At 40.8% G+C, this 22,719-nt stretch overlaps 2 pseudogenes and 2 gene segments (V, D, J or C); 1 reads left to right on the forward strand and 3 right to left on the reverse strand.

Annotated features, from left to right (window-relative positions):
• Positions 1-1,798, forward strand: part of LOC102468272 (apoptosis inhibitor 5-like) — a 4,426-nt pseudogene extending 2,628 nt beyond the window's left edge.
• A 3,252-nt stretch (positions 1,799-5,050) lies between these two features.
• Positions 5,051-7,611, reverse strand: LOC102503194 (60 kDa heat shock protein, mitochondrial pseudogene; annotated as a pseudogene).
• A 6,374-nt stretch (positions 7,612-13,985) lies between these two features.
• On the reverse strand, positions 13,986-16,891 carry LOC102468690 (T cell receptor alpha variable 18-like). The segment is given in 2 exon segments: positions 13,986-15,838; positions 15,966-16,891. Coding segments are annotated over 2 exon segments (504 nt in total).
• Positions 16,892-21,488: 4,597 nt separating this feature from the next.
• On the reverse strand, positions 21,489-22,501 carry LOC114004964 (T cell receptor alpha variable 22-like). The segment is given in 2 exon segments: positions 21,489-22,148; positions 22,336-22,501. Coding segments are annotated over 2 exon segments (459 nt in total).
• Positions 22,502-22,719: the final 218 nt, after the last annotated feature.

Below are 22,719 nucleotides of genomic sequence, written 5' to 3' on the forward strand. Positions count from 1 at the left end.
TTTCACTGTAGGGCGCGTGCGCTCGCCAGACAGACAGAGAGAGACATAGAGACAGAAAGCGAGAAATCACCCCCCAGGGGGGATGGTCACGCCGCAATCCCTTCTCCTCCATTCTCCTCTCAGGATCTTGGGCACGCACGCACACGCGCCCGGCGTGAGTTTTAAGCCACCGGGTCCAGGACACGAACCGCGGTCGACTACGTGGGAGTCCAGTGACATAGCCATTACGCTAACTGCTGGTTCCCTCCTGTTTTAAGTTTTAAGCAAATTTCTCTTAACATTTTTTTTACTTTGATATATTAAAACTGAAACATTTTTTGAAATTAAAAAATGCATTAAAAAATACCTATTAATACCTATTTAATGACTGCAGTAAGCTATATAGCACCCACTAGGTGCTACTTTACAGTATATTCACATTACTCACTGAGGTTTATGCCTGAAGTCAGACATGTGTTCATAAATATGCATATATCAGCTGTGCTTGCTATTGAAAGTCTTTAAATTAATTAAGATCTTTAGTGAATCAAAGATATATGAAAAAAAAAAGAAAAAAAGGCATGGAAAACAATTGTACATACCAGAGACAGTGTGGGAGAAGGGTGGGGGAGTTGGCAGGGGGTGAAAGGTAGGAATCAAGGGAGGGGGAAAAAGCAAAATATATAAGAAACAAGAAATAAAAAAGTACTTGTTGGTGATAACATGTATGGTAATATCCAGCATTGAGCCAATATACAATGTATACTGGATGGAAAATCTCATTTTGTATACTATATTGACATACAGTGAATGACTGTAAATTAATTAATTAATTAATTAATTTTTAAAAAATCAACAAGAGAGCTTGTAAAAGCATAGATTCTGAGACCCCCCTTATTTCTATAATACAGGCATGGGAAATTGGGTTTTTGTGTTTCATGTTGCAGCCACAGTTTTTAACTTAGTGAACAATGGCCTGTTGTTGAGGTTGTTCAGCCAAATACCTCAAGGACGGGACATTGTTAGAGAACAAGCAATTAAATTCCTGTCCACAAAACTGAAGCCTTTACCAGATAAAGTCTTAAACAAGGAAGTAAGGGAGCTTAAACTTACTCAATCTAAAAAGGTCCTAGAAGATGTGACTGGCGAAGAAGTTGGTTTTTTCAAGGAGATACTATCTGGATTAAAAAGTTTACAGTGAGAGGAAGACAACAGCTTACAGAGTGGGTGGCTGAACAGCAGACAAGAAAGACCTTCCTTCTTCAGATTCCAACTGCACAGACACTCTTACAGTGCACTCAGTACCCTTCTCTAAAAATGTCCATTCCACAGGATTCATGACTTATTTCTGTGAGCAGGTTCTTCCTCACCTCAGTCCCTTGACTACCCCAGTGGAAAGTCTCAGTACACAGTTCGCAGTACTGAAATTGTTAGGGACAATGAGCTCATTTTATGTTGACGTGAGAAGCTAGAAACAAATTTAAGGTAAGTATTTGATAAATGATTGGAGTACATGTCTCTCCCTCCAAAAGAAGCAGAAAATAGGGAGATTGCTAATACCAAGGAGTCCAAGCTACAGTTTATTTATTTGGAATGTTGTACAACTTCCAACAACTGAGGAAAAAAAAAGTCCAGCTTTTCTAACAGCCATAGTAAGTACAGAAAAGCTCAAAGATTTCAAAATCAGTTTGCAGTATTTTGCATGGGTCCTGCAAGTTTATATCAGACAACTTGGTTTGGCTTTCCAGGATAAAATGGGCAAGGTCTTAGAAACAGAAGGAGTAAGATTAAAGTTGTCACATTAAAAATGAAAAACAATATCAATTTTTTTTAAGAGAGATTTTTGTGGTAGGGCATGTGCACCCACCAGTGAGACAGAAAACGAGAAATTACTCTCCAGGAGGGATGGCCACACCACAATCCCTTCACCTCCATTCTACTCTTGGGATTTTGCATGAACGTATATGCACGTGACATGAGTTTTAAGTTGCTGGGACATGACTTGAACTACAGTCAACTGTGAGTCCAGGGACGTAACCATTACACCACCTCCTGGTCCCCAAACAATATCGGTTTTAACCAAGACTCATCCATATTCCTTCCTCCTTAGAACAGTATTGTTACACTGGAAACCTGCACTAAAGGTTGAATTTGGGCAAAAGTCAATTAGGGTATCCTTGAGGTTGACCACCTAAGAAATCACAGCAGGACAAAAAGGAGATGCCAGGCAGATTTAGAACGCTCCCAGTGGGAAATACAGCAGCTATTTCAGTCCATTTAATTATGAGAGGAGTCTTCAAGGGAAGTAGAGGTGGCCCCAGTCAAGGAACACATAAGAACTGTAGTCAGGGAAAACTCTACTAAGACATCACGTTCTTCAGCACTACCCTGAGACTAATATACGTATATTCACATACTCATGGGATTGCCAGAGGTGTCCCTTTAAAAAGACTGCTGTCTTCAGTACAAAGTTAATGTTCCTTACACATTTGTGATGTGTTAACTGCTTCATAGCAGCCTGATTTTGTCCAAGGTAAAACCACAATGATATTTTTGGGTATTCTGTCCACAACCTTGACTTGTTTCATAATACTCTCATCTTTGAGGTTTCATATTCTGAATAGTTTACTTTTAAACATCTAGATAATTTGTTATTGAGAGCAATTCAAATCTAAAATGTAAGAAATTCTGGCAACCGATAAAGATGATCAGTATTTTTTTTTTTTGAAGAGGTTTCTGCTAAAGGGCGAGTGTGTTCGCCAGAGAGACAGAGACAGACAGAGAGATAGAAAGCGAGAAATCACCCCCCGGGGGAATAGCCACGCCGCAATCCCTTCTCCTCCGTTCTCCTCTCGGGATCCTGGGCACACACGCACACATGCCCGACGTGAGTTTAAGCCACCGGGTTCAGGACTCGAACCGCAGTCAACTACGTGGGAGTCCAGTGACATAGCCATTATGCTAACTGCTGGTCCCAAGATGATCAGTTTTTAAAGATTAGTGACTCTCCTCTTTCCTCTGTCTTAGTTTTTGACCAATATATAAAGAAGAGTATTTGCCAATCTTTAACATTTTATTTTCATTTTTTTAAATAATAGCTCCAAACACTTTAGACAAATTTTTACTCTTCTTCACCTTAAAATTAAATTATACAATGAGTGATTAACTACAGCTTTCTTAGGTAAATAAATAAACTCAAGAAAGTAAATTAATCTATTCAGTGAAGGACATATTCCAAATGCAGACAACTGAAAATATTTATTAAGACTTAAGGTTGTATACCACCCTGTAAAGACAGCAGGAACCAAAATTAATTATTCTTTCACAGGAATATAAAGGAAGACAAAGGTGACAAAATGATTTTACTCATAATCAAAATCGTCGTTATGGTAACCTAGAATAGGTCACATGCTCTCCTCCATTCTCAGTCTATTTGCTGTACGTTTTCATTCAGGTTGATTCTTTTCTTCACTAATTCATTCAACGAGTAGTACAGTGTGCCTGCTACTGGGCCATCTGAGGCTAAATTTGAACCAGCCTTGGAATAAGGCTTTATTAATATTCATCAGTTATGCCTGGTTGGAGTTTGAAGTTTTTAAGCCAGTTTTATATGATCTTGATCTTCACAGGCACCTTGGGAATAAAACAGATCAAGCATTATTAGAAACTATTCATTAGAAACCATCAGATGTTACTGAATTGCCAAGTCTTATACTCATGACTTCTAATCTAATGCTCTTAAAACTCCAAGTGCTATATCCACTCATAAGCTACCCTGATATTTCACATTCCTCTTACATTAACAACAGCCATCATACTACCTGCGTCAGCATGTCTCTAAATCAGGAAAAGGCCTTAGCAGCTTACCGATAGAGTTTGGTGATTACAAAAAGTCTCAATTCTGGCTGCACCTTAGGGGAATTGTGTGAACTAGGGAGTCCAGGACCTGGCCACCAGAGACTGAAAAAATTGGTCTAGAGTGGGCAGAAGACTTATGTTCTTAAAAAGCCTTCAGCTTGTTCCAGTGTACAATTAGGGTGGAGAAACACTGGGGCACACAAGCTGTAGGTGCTTGGAGAATGCTGTATGGTCTCTGCTCAGAAGTGAGTCTAAGACTCTGGTTGGGAGTGGGGCGGGGGAGGTTTGCAGAGTGCTAAACAGTCAGGGAGCTGTGCTTTTTCTAACCATGGTGTTCTCTTCTCCCCATTTATCAAAGTCATGAGGCCATCAGGTCCTTTCTCAGTATTCTGCCTTAAACCAGGGAAGTCTTTTCAGCCTGTGGAGATGGCTAATCCTCCTCTGTACTCACCTCCCACTGCAGCTGTCCAGACCTGCTCAGGAAAGTAAGACCTCTGGCAATGCAGGGACACTTGTATCAGGGCCTCATGTGAGCTGGGACTCCCTATGACATTGCTTCAGTGGGCTCAGCTTCTCTTTTCTCCATTCCCATAGTATCACAAACCCATTATCCTGTCCTGAGCTGGGTCATTCAATCTAGAATCTATAGTCCTTGATATTGTTTGTCAATATTGTCATGTATGGTATTTTATTTCATCACTATAATTTTACTGTTAAATAAGGGGTCAAGCTTGCTTTTATTTGTTTCACCTATGGTGGCCTATCGCACTTCACTTTCTAGTTGATTTGGTCCTACAACCACCTGGAAGTCCTCCTCTGTCCTGCCAGTGAGTGCTTCAAGGTAAGGAGCCAAGACAGTGATTGTCCCTGTCACAAGAGACTTTTGAAGCACTTGTCCCCCAACCAAAAAAAAAAAAAGATGCTCAGGTATCTCCAATGTCTAACTATGTTTTCATGAGAAGAATGACTGACAAAGAGGAAACTAAAATTTCTTTGCTGTTTTTCATGAATTTCTAACTCCCAGATAGACTGAGAGCTCCCTCTGGGTATCCCAGAACCTTAAGGAAACACCAGCTCTATGAAAGCTTAACTATTGAACATCACCACATGTAATGCCTAGAGAGGAAATAGATGATTGTTCAGATGAATGAATGGAAACCACTGTTAAAGCATTTTTTTTAACGTTAAATAAATTTTTATTACACAAGGGTTGTCACATAATTGGATATTTCTCTACTTTGTACACAATTATTTTTACTCTCCACAGAAAGGCTGCTTAACTTCTCATTCGGTGATGGCAAGCACTAAAATCCTGATTTTAACAGAATAGTAGTAAAAATACCTCAGTGATTTAAGTTGAAAGCAGTACACTTGTACATGGTTCTTACACCCAGTATCAGGAATGTACAAATGTCTTTTTTATTCAAAAATACAAAATAAGTTATCTGTAGGCATGAACAATGACAGCAGTAAACCATTATATATTGTCAAGTGAAACCAGTAACGGATGATTATAGTGATTTTCTTAAACATCGGCCAGCCTTTTCTTCACATTCTTTTTTATTCAACTAACTTCTCTGAAGTTATGCAGTGAGGAGCACTGCCGTGAGGTTATGTCACAATTCATCAGTAATGTATAGCACTATTCTAGAAGTTAGAACATGTCCCCTCCCATACCCCCTCCCATTCCACCCATTCCGCCCAATCCAGACTCCTTTTCTTCTTTAGGGATTTCTGTAACTACGACTTCTGCTGTAGTTAACAGTGAGGCCACTCCAGCAGCATCCACTAAAGCAGTTCTTACAACCCTTGCTGGGTCAACGGTTCCTTTTTCCACCACATTCACAAAATCTCCAAGCATGGCATCATAACCAACTTCTGAAGAACTTTGGATAATTTTCTCAACTATAAATGATCCTTCAACACCTGCATTCTTAGCAATGGTCTTTGAAGTAACTTTGAGTGCTCTTTTCATGATTTGTATACCAATTTTTTAACCTTCATTAGCTGGAGTCAGTGAGTCCAAGGCTGGAATGTCCCAAAGCAGAGCACAACCCCCCTCCTAGAACAATGCCTTCCTCAACAGTAGCTCTTACAGCATTGAGGGTATCTGTAACTCTTTCTTTTTGTTCACTTCGACATCACTGGTCCCACCAACCTTCAGCACAGCTACTCTTTCTGAAAGTTTTGCCAGACGTCATTCAGTTTTCCCTCTTCATATTTGCTAGTTGTGACATCTAACTGCTCAATGATTTCTTGAATATGTTTTTCAATTTGAGCTCTGTTACCTTTTCCTTTCAAGAACATGGCATCATCTTTGATCACAATGACCTCTCCAACTTTTCCTAAGTCATGAGTCTGAACATCCTCAGTATTTAGAGTCAATCCCTCTTCTCCAAACACCACGCCACCTGTAGCAATAGCCATGTCTTTAAGCTGGTTCTTTCTATTGTCACCAAAACCTGGAGCTTTTACTGCTACGACCTGAAGACCAACTTTTAGCCTATTCAAAACACGTGTACTTAGAATTTCTCCATCAATATCTTCAGCAATTATGACCAAGGGATTACAATGAACATTGGCAATTTAAAGAGCAGTTACAATGGGCTCTACACGTGAAATTTTCTTTTCATTCAACATAGACATCCTGGAATTCACATTTCTGACCTTTTGACATATTAATAAAGTATGGAAAAATATAGCCTTGATCGAACTTCGTGCCTTCAATAATTTCTAATTCATCACTCAGTGTTTTTTATCCTTTACTGTGATGACACCCTTTCTTCTGACCTTTTACATGGCATCAGAAATAATGTTACCAATTTATTTGTTTCCATTTGCAGAAGTTGTACCAACCTGAGCAATTTCTTCAGGGGTTGTCACAGGTTTAGGCTGCTTCTTAACTTCAACAATTACATCAACAACTAACATCACACCTCTCCTGATTTCCCCTGGATTAGCACCTTTACTAATTTTTTCAAAGCCTTTCTTGGTAATAGAATGTGCCAGTACAGTAGCAGTGGTGGTACCATCCCCAGCCTCTTTGTTTTATTATTGGCAACATCTTGAACAAGATTAGCTCCAATATTCTTATATTTATCCTTTAAGTCAATTGATTTTGCAACAGTCACACCATCTTTTGTTACACTGGAACTTCTCCAACTCTCTTCAATTACTACTGTTCTTCCCGTTGGCCCCATTGTAACTGCTATGGCATCAGTTAAAAGGTCTACACCTTGAAGCATTAAGGCTCGGGCGTCGGCACCAAATTTAACATCTTTGGCATAAGCCCAGGTGAGATGAGGAACCAGTGCCCTGGACACGGGTCTTATCTGGCAAAGGACCGTGAGTAACCGAAGCATTTCAGAAAGCTCCCGGCTCCCTGCAAGTCAAACGTCAACGCGTAATTTCCAGGAAAGGACAAAGGGATAGTTCTTTCACCTTTGTGGGCCACCTAGAATAGCCTAGAAAATGTTAGGGCATTTTTCACATATGATTCTTAGCTGTCTATTATTACTGTCATAGTGAGCCTTTTGGGAACAGGAAGCAGAGTATGTGACATTTAGTTGGTCTTCAATAAATGTTATGGGGTCAGCCCATGGCCTGGTGTTTAAAGCAGCTGGATCCCACAGGGTTGACCACATGGCTCAAGTCCCAGACCTGAAAGCTTGGAAAACATACCAAACATGTGTGCATGTATACCCCAAATCCTGAAAGAAGGGAGAAATGGAGGAGAATGGATTGTAGGACGACCATTCCCGATGGGGGATTACTTTTATTTTATTTTATTTTATTTTATTTCTGCTTTCTCTCTCTCTCTCTAGAAAGCACTTAAATTAATTAATTTTTAAGTGTTGTGAATAAATTTAACAATTAGGTGTATTACAATAATAGAAAGCACAGCATGCTGAAAGAGAATCTTAATGCTTGCCTTTGGTTATACACAACCTTTCCAGATTTTCTTATTTGATGTTCATTTGTCAGACTTTATGACAGAGGAAACACAGTCTCAAAACTTCTGGACAAGTTTTCATGAGACCAGACAGAGGAGAGGTATTCCTAAATACACAGACTGCCCTGGGCTCTGGCAGATTCTGTACAAGGACAGGTCAGGGTCGATGCATTCAAGGGAGGCACACTGAGAATGCAAAGGTTGGTCTGACGAAAGATATGTGCATCAAATAAACAACAGCTTTCATCTCCCCCTACCCAAGCCTCTTGCCACATCCCTCCCAGCTCAGAGGCTCTGTGGCTGATGCTTCTGTTGTGCTTCTCCTGCCCAGCTGCAGGTTTGAGTCCAGGTCCCAGGTGCCTGGGAGCACTGTAGGGCTCCAGCGCAGAAGTAGGTGGCTGAGTCTTCAAGCTGCAAGGCCGTGATGTGCAGGCTGCTTCCATTCTTCTGTAACGTAGCTCTTACTCTGCCTTTCAATTTCCCGTCTCCAGGTGAATACATGGAGAATAGGTGCTGGGGACCCTTCCCCGAATCTTGCCTGTACCACTGCAAATTATTAAAACCACTGAGTAAGTGCAACTCATGAAGCTGGAGCCTTCCTCCTGGAGTTCCAGTGAACGAGGACTCTGCTCCACTTGGTTTTCTCCATTCACCCCTGTTGAGAGAGACATCAGACACAATATATACATTCCAGTGTATCATAATTTTGTGCTTATGTGTCCAATAAGAAACGCCAAATAAGATCAGACTCTATCCCTATCATTCCTCCTAAGACTTGAATGAATGTCCCCTGGGGTCTCTGCTCTTAAAACCCCTCAACTCACAGCCAAGATGAAGCCAAAATATAATCAATGCATATCCTTTTTGCATCTCCGTCCTGAAACTTGATCTTGATATATGAAATGCTGCCTGAAATTGTATAGCCGAAGAAATAGTTTTTATTCCTTAGTTCTTTTAATGCAGTAAGCCAATAGAGTCTTTCTATCTGCCAACCAATCAGAGATAAGATTCCTCTGATGTAAACAGGATTTCTAGCTATAAGGAAGGCATCATTTCAACAATGAAAGAGAAGCCACTGTCCCTTTATGGCCACAAACTGAATCATTAAAGAATGTTGCTATGGTGTGGACCTCTGAAACCATGTGCCAGAGTGGTAATGAGAGGAATTAACTCTTACAGTAGTGGGTTTTTATTTTATTACACCCTATAATGTAGTCACCAAAATTCTTCTATTATTGTTGTTGCTGCATTGAGTTCATCTATTCCTTGAGGTCTGACCTGCCTCTGAGCCAAACAATCACAAGGGATTAGAGAGAAGGTAGGCAAAAGGGAGAGAGGAAATAGATAGGGTTTTGTTCAAAAAGCAGCAACAATCTGAGCTGGTGAAGCCAAGAAAGGGCTAACATAGGTAACTAGGCCTCAGGGAAAAAAAAAATCACACAATGCAAGGCCACCCATAACCATATTGAAGAACAGACATTAGGAATGTGTATTTGGAAATACATTTCTGTAAGTAACATGAACTTTTAGTAGGATCAGATATAAAGGTGTTGGGAACAGCATGACAAAAATCCTTAGAGTTAAGAAAATATGAAGGTAAATCGTAATCACCCAATCAAAAGTGCAGTAAGACAAAGGAACTACTCTCTCTGATTAGGAGATAAAACTTCAGTATTTAACTTCAATATTTTACATTTTAGGCAACAACGTTTTATTGTACCTTAGAGTTACAAATGTAAAAATTAATCAAAAGATAGGTGACTTCAAGTACCTGACCTCAATGGTATCTCTATTTAAGTTGCTTTGTATTTATTTTTTAACTCTAATAAAGAACTTGATAGACAAGTAACCCAGAGTATACACTGTTGACAAAATCAAAATTCATTTTATTTGCCCACATCATTTCAGATAAAGTTATATGGATGCTGTCAATTACATGCTTTGAAAAATTTCAAATAAAAATAAAAGTAGGACCAGCCTACAGCACAGGAGTTAAGGGAGTTTGGTCCCACACGGACAAGCACAGTTCAAATCCCAGCCTCCAGTGACTTGAAAAACAAGCTGGGCATGTGCGTATAAGTGTGCCCAAAATCCCGATGGGATGGAGAAATGAAGGAAAAAGGATTGCGATATGACCAAACCCCACTGGGAGTTTTTTTTCTCTCTCTCTGGCAAGCACACTTACCCTGAAAATTAAGTGAACAAATAAATAGCATTGAAAAGTAATCCACTTACGAAGACATTTTTAAGACAGTTTGCTCTAGATTATTATCAAGAACCAATAACAAACACCCATAAATCATGTAGAAAATGGTGAACAATCTATTAAAAGAACAGGGACTTTAGAAAAGAGGAAACTCACTTAAGTAATAAAGATGCTACTCCTCACTATTAACCAGAAAAATTTTAAATATTTACATTTGTCACTTTATGACAGAGGAAACACAGTCTCAAAACTTCTGGACAAGTTTTCATGAGACCAGACAGAGGAGAGGTATTCCTAAATACACAGACTGCCCTGGGCTCTGGCAGATTCTGTACAAGGACAGGTCAGGGTCGATGCATTCAAGGGAGGCACACTGAGAATGCAAAGGTTGGTCTGACGAAAGATATGTGCATCAAATAAACAACAGCTTTCATCTCCCCCTACCCAAGCCTCTTGCCACATCCCTCCCAGCTCAGAGGCTCTGTGGCTGATGCTTCTGTTGTGCTTCTCCTGCCCAGCTGCAGGTTTGAGTCCAGGTCCCAGGTGCCTGGGAGCACTGTAGGGCTCCAGCGCAGAAGTAGGTGGCTGAGTCTTCAAGCTGCAAGGCCGTGATGTGCAGGCTGCTTCCATTCTTCTGTAACGTAGCTCTTACTCTGCCTTTCAATTTCCCGTCTCCAGGTGAATACATGGAGAATAGGTGCTGGGGACCCTTTCCCGAATCTTGCCTGTACCACTGCAAATTATTAAAACCACTGAGTAAGTGCAACTCATGAAGCTGGAGCCTTCCTCCTGGAGTTCCAGTGAACGAGGACTCTGCTCCACTTGGTTTTCTCCATTCACCGTAAGTGCAACTCATGAAGCTGGAGCCTTCCTCCTGGAGTTCCAGTGAACGAGGACTCTGCTCCACTTGGTTTTCTCCATTCACCCCTGTTGAGAGAGACATCAGACACAATATATACATTCCAGTGTATCATAATTTTGTGCTTATGTGTCCAATAAGAAACGCCAAATAAGATCAGACTCTATCCCTATCATTCCTCCTAAGACTTGAATGAATGTCCCCTGGGGTCTCTGCTCTTAAAACCCCTCAACTCACAGCCAAGATGAAGCCAAAATATAATCAATGCATATCCTTTTTGCATCTCCGTCCTGAAACTTGATCTTGATATATGAAATGCTGCCTGAAATTGTATAGCCGAAGAAATAGTTTTTATTCCTTAGTTCTTTTAATGCAGTAAGCCAATAGAGTCTTTCTATCTGCCAACCAATCAGAGATAAGATTCCTCTGATGTAAACAGGATTTCTAGCTATAAGGAAGGCATCATTTCAACAATGAAAGAGAAGCCACTGTCCCTTTATGGCCACAAACTGAATCATTAAAGAATGTTGCTATGGTGTGGACCTCTGAAACCATGTGCCAGAGTGGTAATGAGAGGAATTAACTCTTACAGTAGTGGGTTTTTATTTTATTACACCCTATAATGTAGTCACCAAAATTCTTCTATTATTGTTGTTGCTGCATTGAGTTCATCTATTCCTTGAGGTCTGACCTGCCTCTGAGCCAAACAATCACAAGGGATTAGAGAGAAGGTAGGCAAAAGGGAGAGAGGAAATAGATAGGGTTTTGTTCAAAAAGCAGCAACAATCTGAGCTGGTGAAGCCAAGAAAGGGCTAACATAGGTAACTAGGCCTCAGGGAAAAAAAAAATCACACAATGCAAGGCCACCCATAACCATATTGAAGAACAGACATTAGGAATGTGTATTTGGAAATACATTTCTGTAAGTAACATGAACTTTTAGTAGGATCAGATATAAAGGTGTTGGGAACAGCATGACAAAAATCCTTAGAGTTAAGAAAATATGAAGGTAAATCGTAATCACCCAATCAAAAGTGCAGTAAGACAAAGGAACTACTCTCTCTGATTAGGAGATAAAACTTCAGTATTTAACTTCAATATTTTACATTTTAGGCAACAACGTTTTATTGTACCTTAGAGTTACAAATGTAAAAATTAATCAAAAGATAGGTGACTTCAAGTACCTGACCTCAATGGTATCTCTATTTAAGTTGCTTTGTATTTATTTTTTAACTCTAATAAAGAACTTGATAGACAAGTAACCCAGAGTATACACTGTTGACAAAATCAAAATTCATTTTATTTGCCCACATCATTTCAGATAAAGTTATATGGATGCTGTCAATTACATGCTTTGAAAAATTTCAAATAAAAATAAAAGTAGGACCAGCCTACAGCACAGGAGTTAAGGGAGTTTGGTCCCACACGGACAAGCACAGTTCAAATCCCAGCCTCCAGTGACTTGAAAAACAAGCTGGGCATGTGCGTATAAGTGTGCCCAAAATCCCGATGGGATGGAGAAATGAAGGAAAAAGGATTGCGATATGACCAAACCCCACTGGGAGTTTTTTTTCTCTCTCTCTGGCAAGCACACTTACCCTGAAAATTAAGTGAACAAATAAATAGCATTGAAAAGTAATCCACTTACGAAGACATTTTTAAGACAGTTTGCTCTAGATTATTATCAAGAACCAATAACAAACACCCATAAATCATGTAGAAAATGGTGAACAATCTATTAAAAGAACAGGGACTTTAGAAAAGAGGAAACTCACTTAAGTAATAAAGATGCTACTCCTCACTATTAACCAGAAAAATTTTAAATATTTACATTTGTCAGACTGTCAAAAACGTTAAGTTTAAAAATACCAATACTAATAAAGACATGATAAAATGGAAGCTCTCAAAAATCATCCTCAAGAGTCAAATCACCAAGTTTGAACACTACAAAATCAGTTTGGCAGTCTCTAGTAAAATTTAAATTATGGATACAAATAACACTACAAATTCAAATTCTAGTGCTGACCAGATGCACTCTTGGATTTCAGTACAATTGGGGGGTGTCATAATGAAGCATTAGCCCAAGTCCTCTGCCCAGTCTAGAGAGTGTGACTGTTTGGTCAGTTCTGCTCTGACACAAATGCTCTCAGGGCCACACAACGTCTGTTCAGTGGACTGCATATACAGCAGTGATCCCGGGAGGAGCATGTCGGCTACACCATTACGGCCCAGGTGTGTTACTACAATCCCATCTAGGTTTGTGTAAGTACATCGTACAACATTTGAACAAAGACAACATTGCCTAATAATACATTTTTATCCCCATGTTCAGTGACACATGACTATACAGAGGTTTGTCTTCAAGAAAAAAATCCTATATACTGGCCTCTAACCAGATTATTTGTAAAATAGCACTTTTTTAGCATATGAGAAGATTCATTTTGAGGCAATGTCATGGAATTTAGTGGTTACTCAAATATTTCTTGAGTGAGTAAATCCATCCGACAATCACAGCTGTTATACTGATCGTTGAATGTGTGTTTCTGAGCTCCATCAGCCAGTTCTCTTGGTTCGGTCTAATTATCACATGGCAATGTATTGCATTTATTCTCCATAATCACAAGCTCAACTTCAAATCAAGATTCACTTACAGCATGCACATACGCTAGTGTGTTTCTCAAGCCACCAGATTCAGGACTCAAACCACATAGCCAAGTGGCATTGAGCCACCCTAAACACCAGCCCAGGTCGGATCCTCCTTCCTCTTCTTACAAGGACACTAATCCTATTATGATCTCATTTAACCTTATTTGCCTCCCTGAAGGCCCTATCTCCCAATAGAGTCTAAGTGAGGGTTAGAATTTCAGCATATGTAGCCAACAGGTGGTGTACTGGTCAAGGCGCTGGACTCACATTACCAACTACTGTTTAAGTCCAGGATCTGGTGGCTTAAGAGCCATGCAGAATGTGTTGGCATATGTGCCCAAAATCCCAAGAGAAGAAAGAAAGAAAAAGGATTATGGCATGACCATCCACCGGGGGGATGATTTCTTACTCTCCCGCTCATTGTCTTTCACTGACTCTCTCCAGAGAGCACATGCACCCTATGGAAAAACAAAACAAAAACAAAAACAAACAAACAAACAAACAAAAAAAAATCTCAACACTCTAATGGGAGGGGCAGAGCTCAGCCCGTAATCAACTCTTTGAAATTATATTTTCCCACAAGTCCACTGAGGTCTCAAAGAGACTGCACGGAGCCCATGTAGTTTGCAATGGGGCAAATATTTCCCAGGCTTTCTCACTTCTCTATAAATCCTCATGGTCCTACTGAAATCATAGGGTCGCCACTGCAGCTGCTGGAGTCTCTGATTGTTCTTAAGCCACGTAAGGTCCCAGTTCTGAAATCCAAAATGTGAACAGAGTTTCAGTGAGAAACTCTTATTTCTTTCTTTCCTGGTCCTAGGCAATACAGCATCACCATCTGGGTCTAACTTGCCAGCCACTAAGAAAGACAATTCACCCATCCCTATGTTTTTACACACATTGACACTAAAGGATTTCCCAAGGAGAAAGACCCATGGTTGACTTAAAGCAGCACTCTAAAGAGATCAGGCTTCCTTTGTATACAGGCAAGTACATGAATGATGAGCAGACATTCTTTCAAACACAAAGAAAGAACTGATTCAACCAAAACACTTCTTACTGTAATTCATCAGGAACAAACTGAGCCTAAAATAAGATATCCAGACACTTCCCTGGAGCCGGCAGGTGGCATGGGGGTTGAGGGCGCTGGACTCCCACATGGTTAGAGTCCAGACCTGGCAGCTTGCTTTCTCACTTTCTCTCACACATACACTCTGTCCCTCTCTGGTCAAGTTAAAATAAATAGAAGTTAAATAAAATAATTTAAAAAGAAATCCAGGCACTTCCCCACATCGCTTATTTGGGGTGTAAGTTAAAAGCCACAATGAGGCTCTCCTCACAGCCTTTCCCCACTGGGCTGATTCTCACTAGCTGTGCAAACCAGAATGTAGGAAGAGACTCCAAGGAGGGCAGAGGCTTTCCTAAAAAATCTCCTTTCCAGCAGTGTTTTTGAGCAGTTGCAAAGGAAGGAAGGAAGAACTGGAGAAAGGAATGAAGGCAGGATGGGGTCTCTACATCTTCTGTACTTGTAAGGAAGGGAACATCCATCAGCAACAGAGGCATGTGCCGATGTTGGTCAGGCTGCATTCCCAGTATCTCATTTAGTCTTTAAGATATTTGCCCTAAAAATGATTTTTTTAAAAAAAGTCCTTAAAGTTTTCAATATTTAGAGATGGAGATATGCCAGAAGAGACCAAATCCAGATTCTCTTAGCAGAGGAACCACACAGAAGTTGAGTAAATATTTACCAGGGGATGTTTTTCCATCTGGAGGAAAGAAGTGCATCCTGACTGGAAACAGAAACATTTCTGGAAATAGGAAATCGAGTTTGCCTTAGATTCCCTAACTCTATTTCTTGCTCAGAGTAGCACCAGGGCTCCTGCGTTCTAAGGCTCAAGGTTAAAATTTGTTCCTTTTCCTCTAGCTGTCCCCAGTCCAAGACACCACCTGGGGAGAAGCCATAACTCTCCCTCCCAGGGCTGCCTCACCCAGGCCCCACCTGCCCTCTCTGGTTTGTGCTCAGCTCCCCCTGCAGTCCCTCCCACTGTGTCTCTCATCGCGCAGTAGTACACAGCAGAGTCTGACGTTTGCACGGAGCGTTTCTGCAGGTGGAAGGAGCTGTCATCCTTAATGTGATTGGCATAAAAACCTTCGTTCTCTGTCTTCTGCTTGTCCAATGAACTCTTCAGGAGTTGAGGAGCTTTATTAACATACTGGACATACCAGAAAAGGAAAACTGTTCTACTGGTCTGGTAAGTGCAGTTCAAGGTCAGAGCTGCCTCCTCAAAGAGGGTAACTGGGCCTTCTGTCTGTGTCACTGAGTCTCCGTGGGTTCTCCCTAAAATAATTAAGATTTTGTCATTTAGGAATTTATACATGGAGGGACAATCCTCAGTGGAGAGGGGGAGCTAGGTATTATCACCCAGATTCAGAAAGAGAAGACGACTAAAAGAAATGTCACTCACTGAGAATCAGCAGCAGGACCACAGCAAGCAGTGAGCCGAAGTCGGAGCGCATGGCTGGAGAGCTGTGTGGAAGACAAAGGGCTCTGCACCCGTGAACACCCTGACAGGCGATGATCTGGTCTCAGAATCTGTGGGTTCTGTGTGGGATCTTCTGGAGAGTCTGTGCCCCTTTAGAAAGAGCCTGCCTGCCCCTGGCAGCTGAAGAGTAACTGAAGAAGGCAGGTAATATGCACAGAGAAGAGGGACCAAGGGATGTCAAACCACCACGCAAATGTGGAAATATGCCTTATCTGAAGAAAGGAGCGCCCTCTTGTGCTTTTTCCTGAACTCCTGCAGACTGCCCCATGGCTGCATCACCTCTCTCTTTATTTCTTCACACCAGGAGTTTAAAGGTAGGCAGAAGAGCGAACATGTGCTTGAGATAGGGGGTGGTATTCCAGTCAGGAAGAATCAATTTTGACACTGTCACTATTCACTGGGTCTCTTTGGGGTGTCATTGCCTACACTCACTAAGATGCCAGAGTTCAAGCTCCCAAATCTCCGTTTGCTCAACACTAGCTCATTACACAATTTTCTCTAGCCCAGACCATTACCAAAGCCTTCTAAACAGGTTTTCCTGTTCTCTGGAACCTCTCCAAGGCAGAACCAAGAATTTAAGAGCTTCTATATACCTCCCTCACCTGTTATTTTTCTTTGCCACTGCACCCTGGGAAAACGTGCTGTCGCTAGTGAAGCTACAGAATGCAGGAGGGCACCCACCTACCTCCAGACAGCACGAGTACGTAATAAACGTCCCTCATGTTAATACGATGGGATTTTGTGGCTTATTTATTACCAGAGAACAGCATAAAGTCATCCCAGCTAATGCAATGACTGTCATAGAGCTCTGGAGTAATAAGATTCTTAAAGCTGTTCTCTAGGGTTTAGAGAACAGAAGCATCCTAACTATTAAACCTTATTTCAATGTTTAAGAAGCCTGCAGTAATATGAAAACCTCTTTTAAAGAGAAAAAAAAAGTGAAAACAGAAGTTATTTAAGTTATTTTTCATTCGGCCAGCCCCATGGTACAGTGGTTAAATTCTGTGCATAGGGGCCCAGATCCTGCATGGCCAACCACAGTTCACATCCTGAGTGAGGTTCAAATCCTACCCCTGATAGCTTGAAAACATGTTGGAAATGCATGCACATATGCCCTAAATCCCGGAGGGATGAACATAGAGAAGAGAAAGGATTGTGGCATGATGATGTCCCATTGATGGGGCTCTTTCTCTCTTTTTCTCTTTTTCTGGTGAGTGCACCTGCACTCTGGCAATAAAATAATTTTCAAAAAATAATTATTTATTTAATTTTGTTTACTATTGTTATTATTTTTTTAATCTGACCAGAGAGAAACTTGGGATGGGGTGAGAAAGCAAGTTGTCAGGTCCGGGACTTGAACCATGGTTTACCATGTGTGAGTCTAGCACTTTAATTGCCATGCCACCTGCTGGCCCCAGTAATAAAATAATTTAACTGGCCTTAACAATGATATATTTTAATTACTATTCAAATTCAAGCAAAAATTTTAAAGTGTTCATGGAACTCTCAGATCTGTAATTTCTATCATAAGTTGATAACTCACAAACCTTTATTCTTAGCCAGACCCTATCCCTCAATTGCAGACTTACTTTTACAACAACCACAACTTCTCAAACTTCATAATGTCACAACCCTTGATCATCCCCTTTTTCTGGCCTACCCACAACAAACTTACTCAATCTGCAATCTTCTAAATCTCACTTTAGCCAGACTTCCAAAAAGCTCTGAAGCCACTCCAACACCACCTAAAACAAAAGGCAACCCAATAGAAGGATAAATACATGAGAAGAGACTAATCTTAATCAACTCCTGTTAAGTGTTTTCTTTTTTTTTTTTTTTGGAAAAAGTTTTACAAAAAGAAATGTGAACACAAAGCACATTGCATAACACCTAGCAACACGTTAGGTAGAGGCCTCTGCAAATGAGGGGCTTTATGGTATTTTTTTTGCAATTAGTAACATAAGAGATCAAGAAAAATTACTTCAGTGGTCCCTGCCCTTCCACAAAGGCAGCAATGACACAAAACATTTTCCTTGTAAGGGAATTTAACCTCTTCTCTCCTAATTCAAGAATGCAGCTCATACGAGACAATCTTCCTGGAGGATAATTAATAAGACAGAACATAAAACAGTGGCCTTGACTGACTCCATAGCTGAGTGGCTAAAAGAACTGACTCCCACATGTCAGCTCTGGTTTGAATTCTGGCCCCAGAGGCTTGAAAAACATGCCCAGCATGTGCGCATTTGTACCTCAAATCCTGACAGGATGGAGAAATGAAGGAAAAGGATCGTGGCATGACCATATGCAATGGGGGCTGGGAGGTAGATTCTCTCTCTCTCTCTCTCCTCTTCTTTCTGACTCTCTCTGTTAAGTGTACACTCCCTCTGGCAGTTAAAATAAATAGCCAAATTAATGTAGGAAGGCACATAAACTGGGCCCGATGCTATTGAAGTAAGTTGTGAAGCTAAAGTAATTAAACTGATATGAAACATGTGCAAATACCATTCAGTGCACAGAGAATCAAGACTGAGATCCCTTTTTTTTTTTTTTTTTTTTTTTTTTTTTTTGAGAGAGATTTTTGCTATAGGGCACATCTGCCTACTGGAAAGATAGAGAGACAGAAAGCTAGAAACCAGCCCCTGGGGAGATGGCCACCGTACCATCCCTTCTCCATTCTCCTCTTGGGATTTTGGGCATGCACATGCACCTGGCATGAATTTTAAGCCACTTGGTCCAGGAATTGAACAGAAGTTAACTATGTGGGAGTCCAGTGACATAATCATGATGCCGTCTGTCTGCTGGTCCCAAGACCCAAATTTTTATAGAAACATGGTATTGCAGATCAGTGATGACAGATACATTGCTCAATGAATGTTGCTGGAGAAAAAAAAACTGGGCCCCAACCTCACTCCAGATTTCAAAATAAATTTTTATTACCCAGAAGTCTTAAAGGAGAAAAACAAAGCTACTAATATAATAATAAAAGAAATATAGACAATTTATAATTAGATAATTTATGATTTTGAGGCAACAAAATCATGCCTAATACCAAAACCAGAAACCGTAAAAGAAATGTCAAAATATAGGGTAACAATAAACATTTTAAATATAAGAATAAGGACACTAACGAATTATTTAATTAATCCTTTCCAGCTGAAGTCATTTTTCATCTGTCTCTTCTGATTGTTGTCTTTCCCTCACTGCATGAACCCCCACCTGATGTTTTGGGCACAATTGGTTACATCTCTTGAGCCACTTTCTCTTCTTACCTTCTGTGGCAGTACACACACAATTGACTAGTCTCCTTTACTGACTGACTCCTTCCCTATTAGCCCATGAGCTCAGTTAAAGAACTTCTTCTCTTCCTTCCGTGATCTCTTCAGTCCCCTGGCTTGAACATTATCCACAGGCTGCTATGTCCTCTCTGACTCCAGGCTCAGAGGACCTGGCGCTCAGCTGCCCGGTCAGCTCCAATCAGAAGTCATATGGACATCTCAAACATAACATGTTTAAACAATACTTTTGTCTTCCTATTATCATCACAAAATTTTCCTCCTTCAGATTTCTCCAGCTTGTCAACAATCCCATCTTCCCAGTAACTATGTAAAGAAGTCACTGCTGATTCTCTTTTTTCCTCATCTGCTGTACTCAAACCCTGTTATTTCACTTCCAAAGATGTATTTAAACCCTTTCAAATGCCTCCCATTTCATGCAGAATAAAATCAGAACCTAACCATGATGGTGCAAGGCCTTGAATGACCAGGTCTGTATCTCTTCCATATCATCCTCTACCATTCTCCTCTCATTGTGGGAACACCAGCTTCTGTCAGAGACACACCACACTTGCTCTGCCAAAGAACCAGTGTTGCATTTAAAAACTCTTCTGTGGAGCCAGCGGGTGGTGTGGTGATTGGGTTACTGTTACCCCATATGGCTGACCACGGTTCAAGTCCTGGACCTGGTGGCTTGCTTTCTCATTTTCCCTTTCTCTCTCCCTCAGGTCAAGTTCAAAAAAAAAAAAAAAAAAAAAAAAAAAGTAAAGAAAAGAAATTTAAAAAATGATGATGGATGCAGTTAAATAAAAAATTAAAAAGACAGTTTAAAAAACAAACAAACAAAAAAAAAAAACAAAAAAAGTCTTCCTTACCCCATGTCTCCACACCCTGTTTAAGTCATCTTTCTGTCATTAAAGGCTGAGCTGAAATGGCCTGCTGACCATTGTGTAATGTGATTCTCTTTCACATGACTCATTTCATTTTAATTTTTAACATTTCTTTATTCATATATTTATTTGTCATGATTTTTAAGTTGTCCAGTCCAGGACTCAAAGCATAGTCGGGCATATGGGAATCCAGCACCTTAACCACATTCATTTTATTTTCTTAGTGTCACTTAGATTTTGAAATCAATTCTTCAATCGTTTGTTTGTACTGTCACCCAAAACAGAATAAAAATTCTGTATGTGCAGTAAATTTATCTACAGTGTGGAGTAAAGCAATCCCCTGCCGCTACAACAGTGCCTATCAGATCATACCACAAATTAAATATTTGTTGAGTAAACATTTGCTTCAGTGAACTCTAGGTAACTTCAGCTTTCTTTTAGAGAGAAAAAATAAATCAAAGATTGAATTATAGGATGACCCTGGCCCTTTGGCTCCTCTGGCATCTGCTACCTGGATCACTGAGACCCTCCGGAGGTGGTAGTAGGTGGTTTAGAGGTCAATGGGTGAATTATCACTTTATACAAAACCTCAAACTAGCTTTTTCTGAGGAGTAACTATTTAGAAATTGCCAAAATTGCTTTATTTGTTGAGTTATGAAAACATTCTGCATATTTGTCACTATAAGCAATTTGCCTTGAATTCTGAGAAGGCAGTAAGAGGCAGTAAGCGTACAGGGATTAAGACTGTGGGATCTGAAGTCAGACAAATGTTTCTTTCCCAATACTGAGTTGGCTCTTTAGTTATGTGACCTTGAAATTTTCACCTCACTTCTCTAACCTTTCTTTACCTCATTTTACTTCACTTCTCTAAACTTTCTCTGTCTCTCTTTTTTTTTTTTTTTTTTAAGAGTTTTAATAGACGTAAGCCTTTATCCTACTTGCTGAAAAGATCAAGGCCTTCTGGGCTGATCCATCTGCATTTGCAGCTGCCACCCCTGTGGCCACTGCCACCACTGCTACTCCTGCTGCTGCCCGGCCCAAGCCAAGGTTGAAGCCAAGGAAGAGTCAGGGAGTCGGACGAGGATATGGGATTTGGTCTCTAAACTTTCTTTACCTCATTGTTAAAAAAAAAAAAAAAAAAAAAAGAGGATAACACAGTACCTGCATCACAAAACATTGTAGAGATTAAATGACATTAAAGACTTTCATACAGAGCTCCATTCTGTGTAAGTGTTAACTGAATATTAGCACTTTTCTATTACAGTTTTTCAAGACCTCCAGGCACTAAAGATTATGAATACAAGCATGGCAAAGTTTGATAACACTTTTTTTTACCTTCCTTAGAAACTAAGCCGTGTGTTGCTATTAAGGGATAAGTTGTCCCAAGAATTATGGATGTTTGTAAGTTTCTCTCCATTATAACTTATTTAGTGAGGGTCTAACTTTGGCTGTGTTGAACACTTTCATTGCCCACTTAAACACGGATTTGACCCTAGGAGAATACTGCCCAGAATCTCTGATAGCTCCATGTCAGCACTATATATTTGTAATTATGGAAGGATAAAGTACTGCCAACATGAGTAGGAAACCTAACGCTATGCGAATGCTGGCAGAAGCCCAGCTGCAGTTTGAGCTCAGCCTGCAGGTGACCTGGGAGCACTGTGCCTCTGCTGCACACAGGTAGGTGCCTAAGTCTTCCAGCTGGGAGGCCGTGATGTGAAGGGTGCTATAGCGGTCCTTAGAATTAACCATTGCCTCTAACCTTCCGTTCTGTTTCTTCCCTGAAGCCACAAAAAACAGATTGATGAGGCTGCCCCCAGGATTCTGTCGGAACCACTGCACGTTGTCCACAGTGGCAGAAAAATTACACCGCAGAGTAGAGTCGGTTCCCTCTTGGAGACTCAGGGCTGGAGGACTCTGCTCCACCTGGAACCCTCTCACCCCTGGTTGAAAAGAGAAAAGCAAATGCACGTGGTGTCACTGGGGAAGAACTGATGCAGCTTTCAAAGCTGTGAAATATCCCTGAAATACCAAGGAGGCTCCAGGAGCTTCCAGTCAGCTTTCCCTTCCCTCCTCCCACTGCCAGCTGTGGGACATCCCTCAGCTCCATCTGGGCCAGTTCTAACTCACAGCCAACCTGGGCCCACAGAAGCCCCAGCAGAGCTCCCAGTCTTCTCCCCATGACAGCTTGTCCAGTTGCCAGAGTTCCTTGTGCCCTGCTCTGAAGGTGTCAGTCTTCAGTCCAACAAACTTGTTCTAACAGCCAATGGGCTACACCCCACCAAGCACCAGTCACTCTCACACCCGTGCTTTGTGTTATGTTCCTGAACAGGAAACTGTTGACATGGCCCAGCCCATGCTGAATACGTAATCTTTCTCAGCTAGTGTGTGTAGGGTGGGTGCGTACTAAGGGTGGAGGAGCACAGGTGTAAAACAAGAGGTAAAGAATGCTATTACCAACCTTTTCCTAAGAACTGTTTTAGGTAGGAAATTTGGGAAGTTTATATAAAGGGT

This window comes from Tupaia chinensis, unplaced genomic scaffold (assembly GCF_000334495.1).
Source record: "Tupaia chinensis unplaced genomic scaffold, TupChi_1.0 Scaffold140763_1, whole genome shotgun sequence".
Classification (NCBI taxonomy): Eukaryota; Metazoa; Chordata; class Mammalia; order Scandentia; family Tupaiidae; genus Tupaia; species Tupaia belangeri.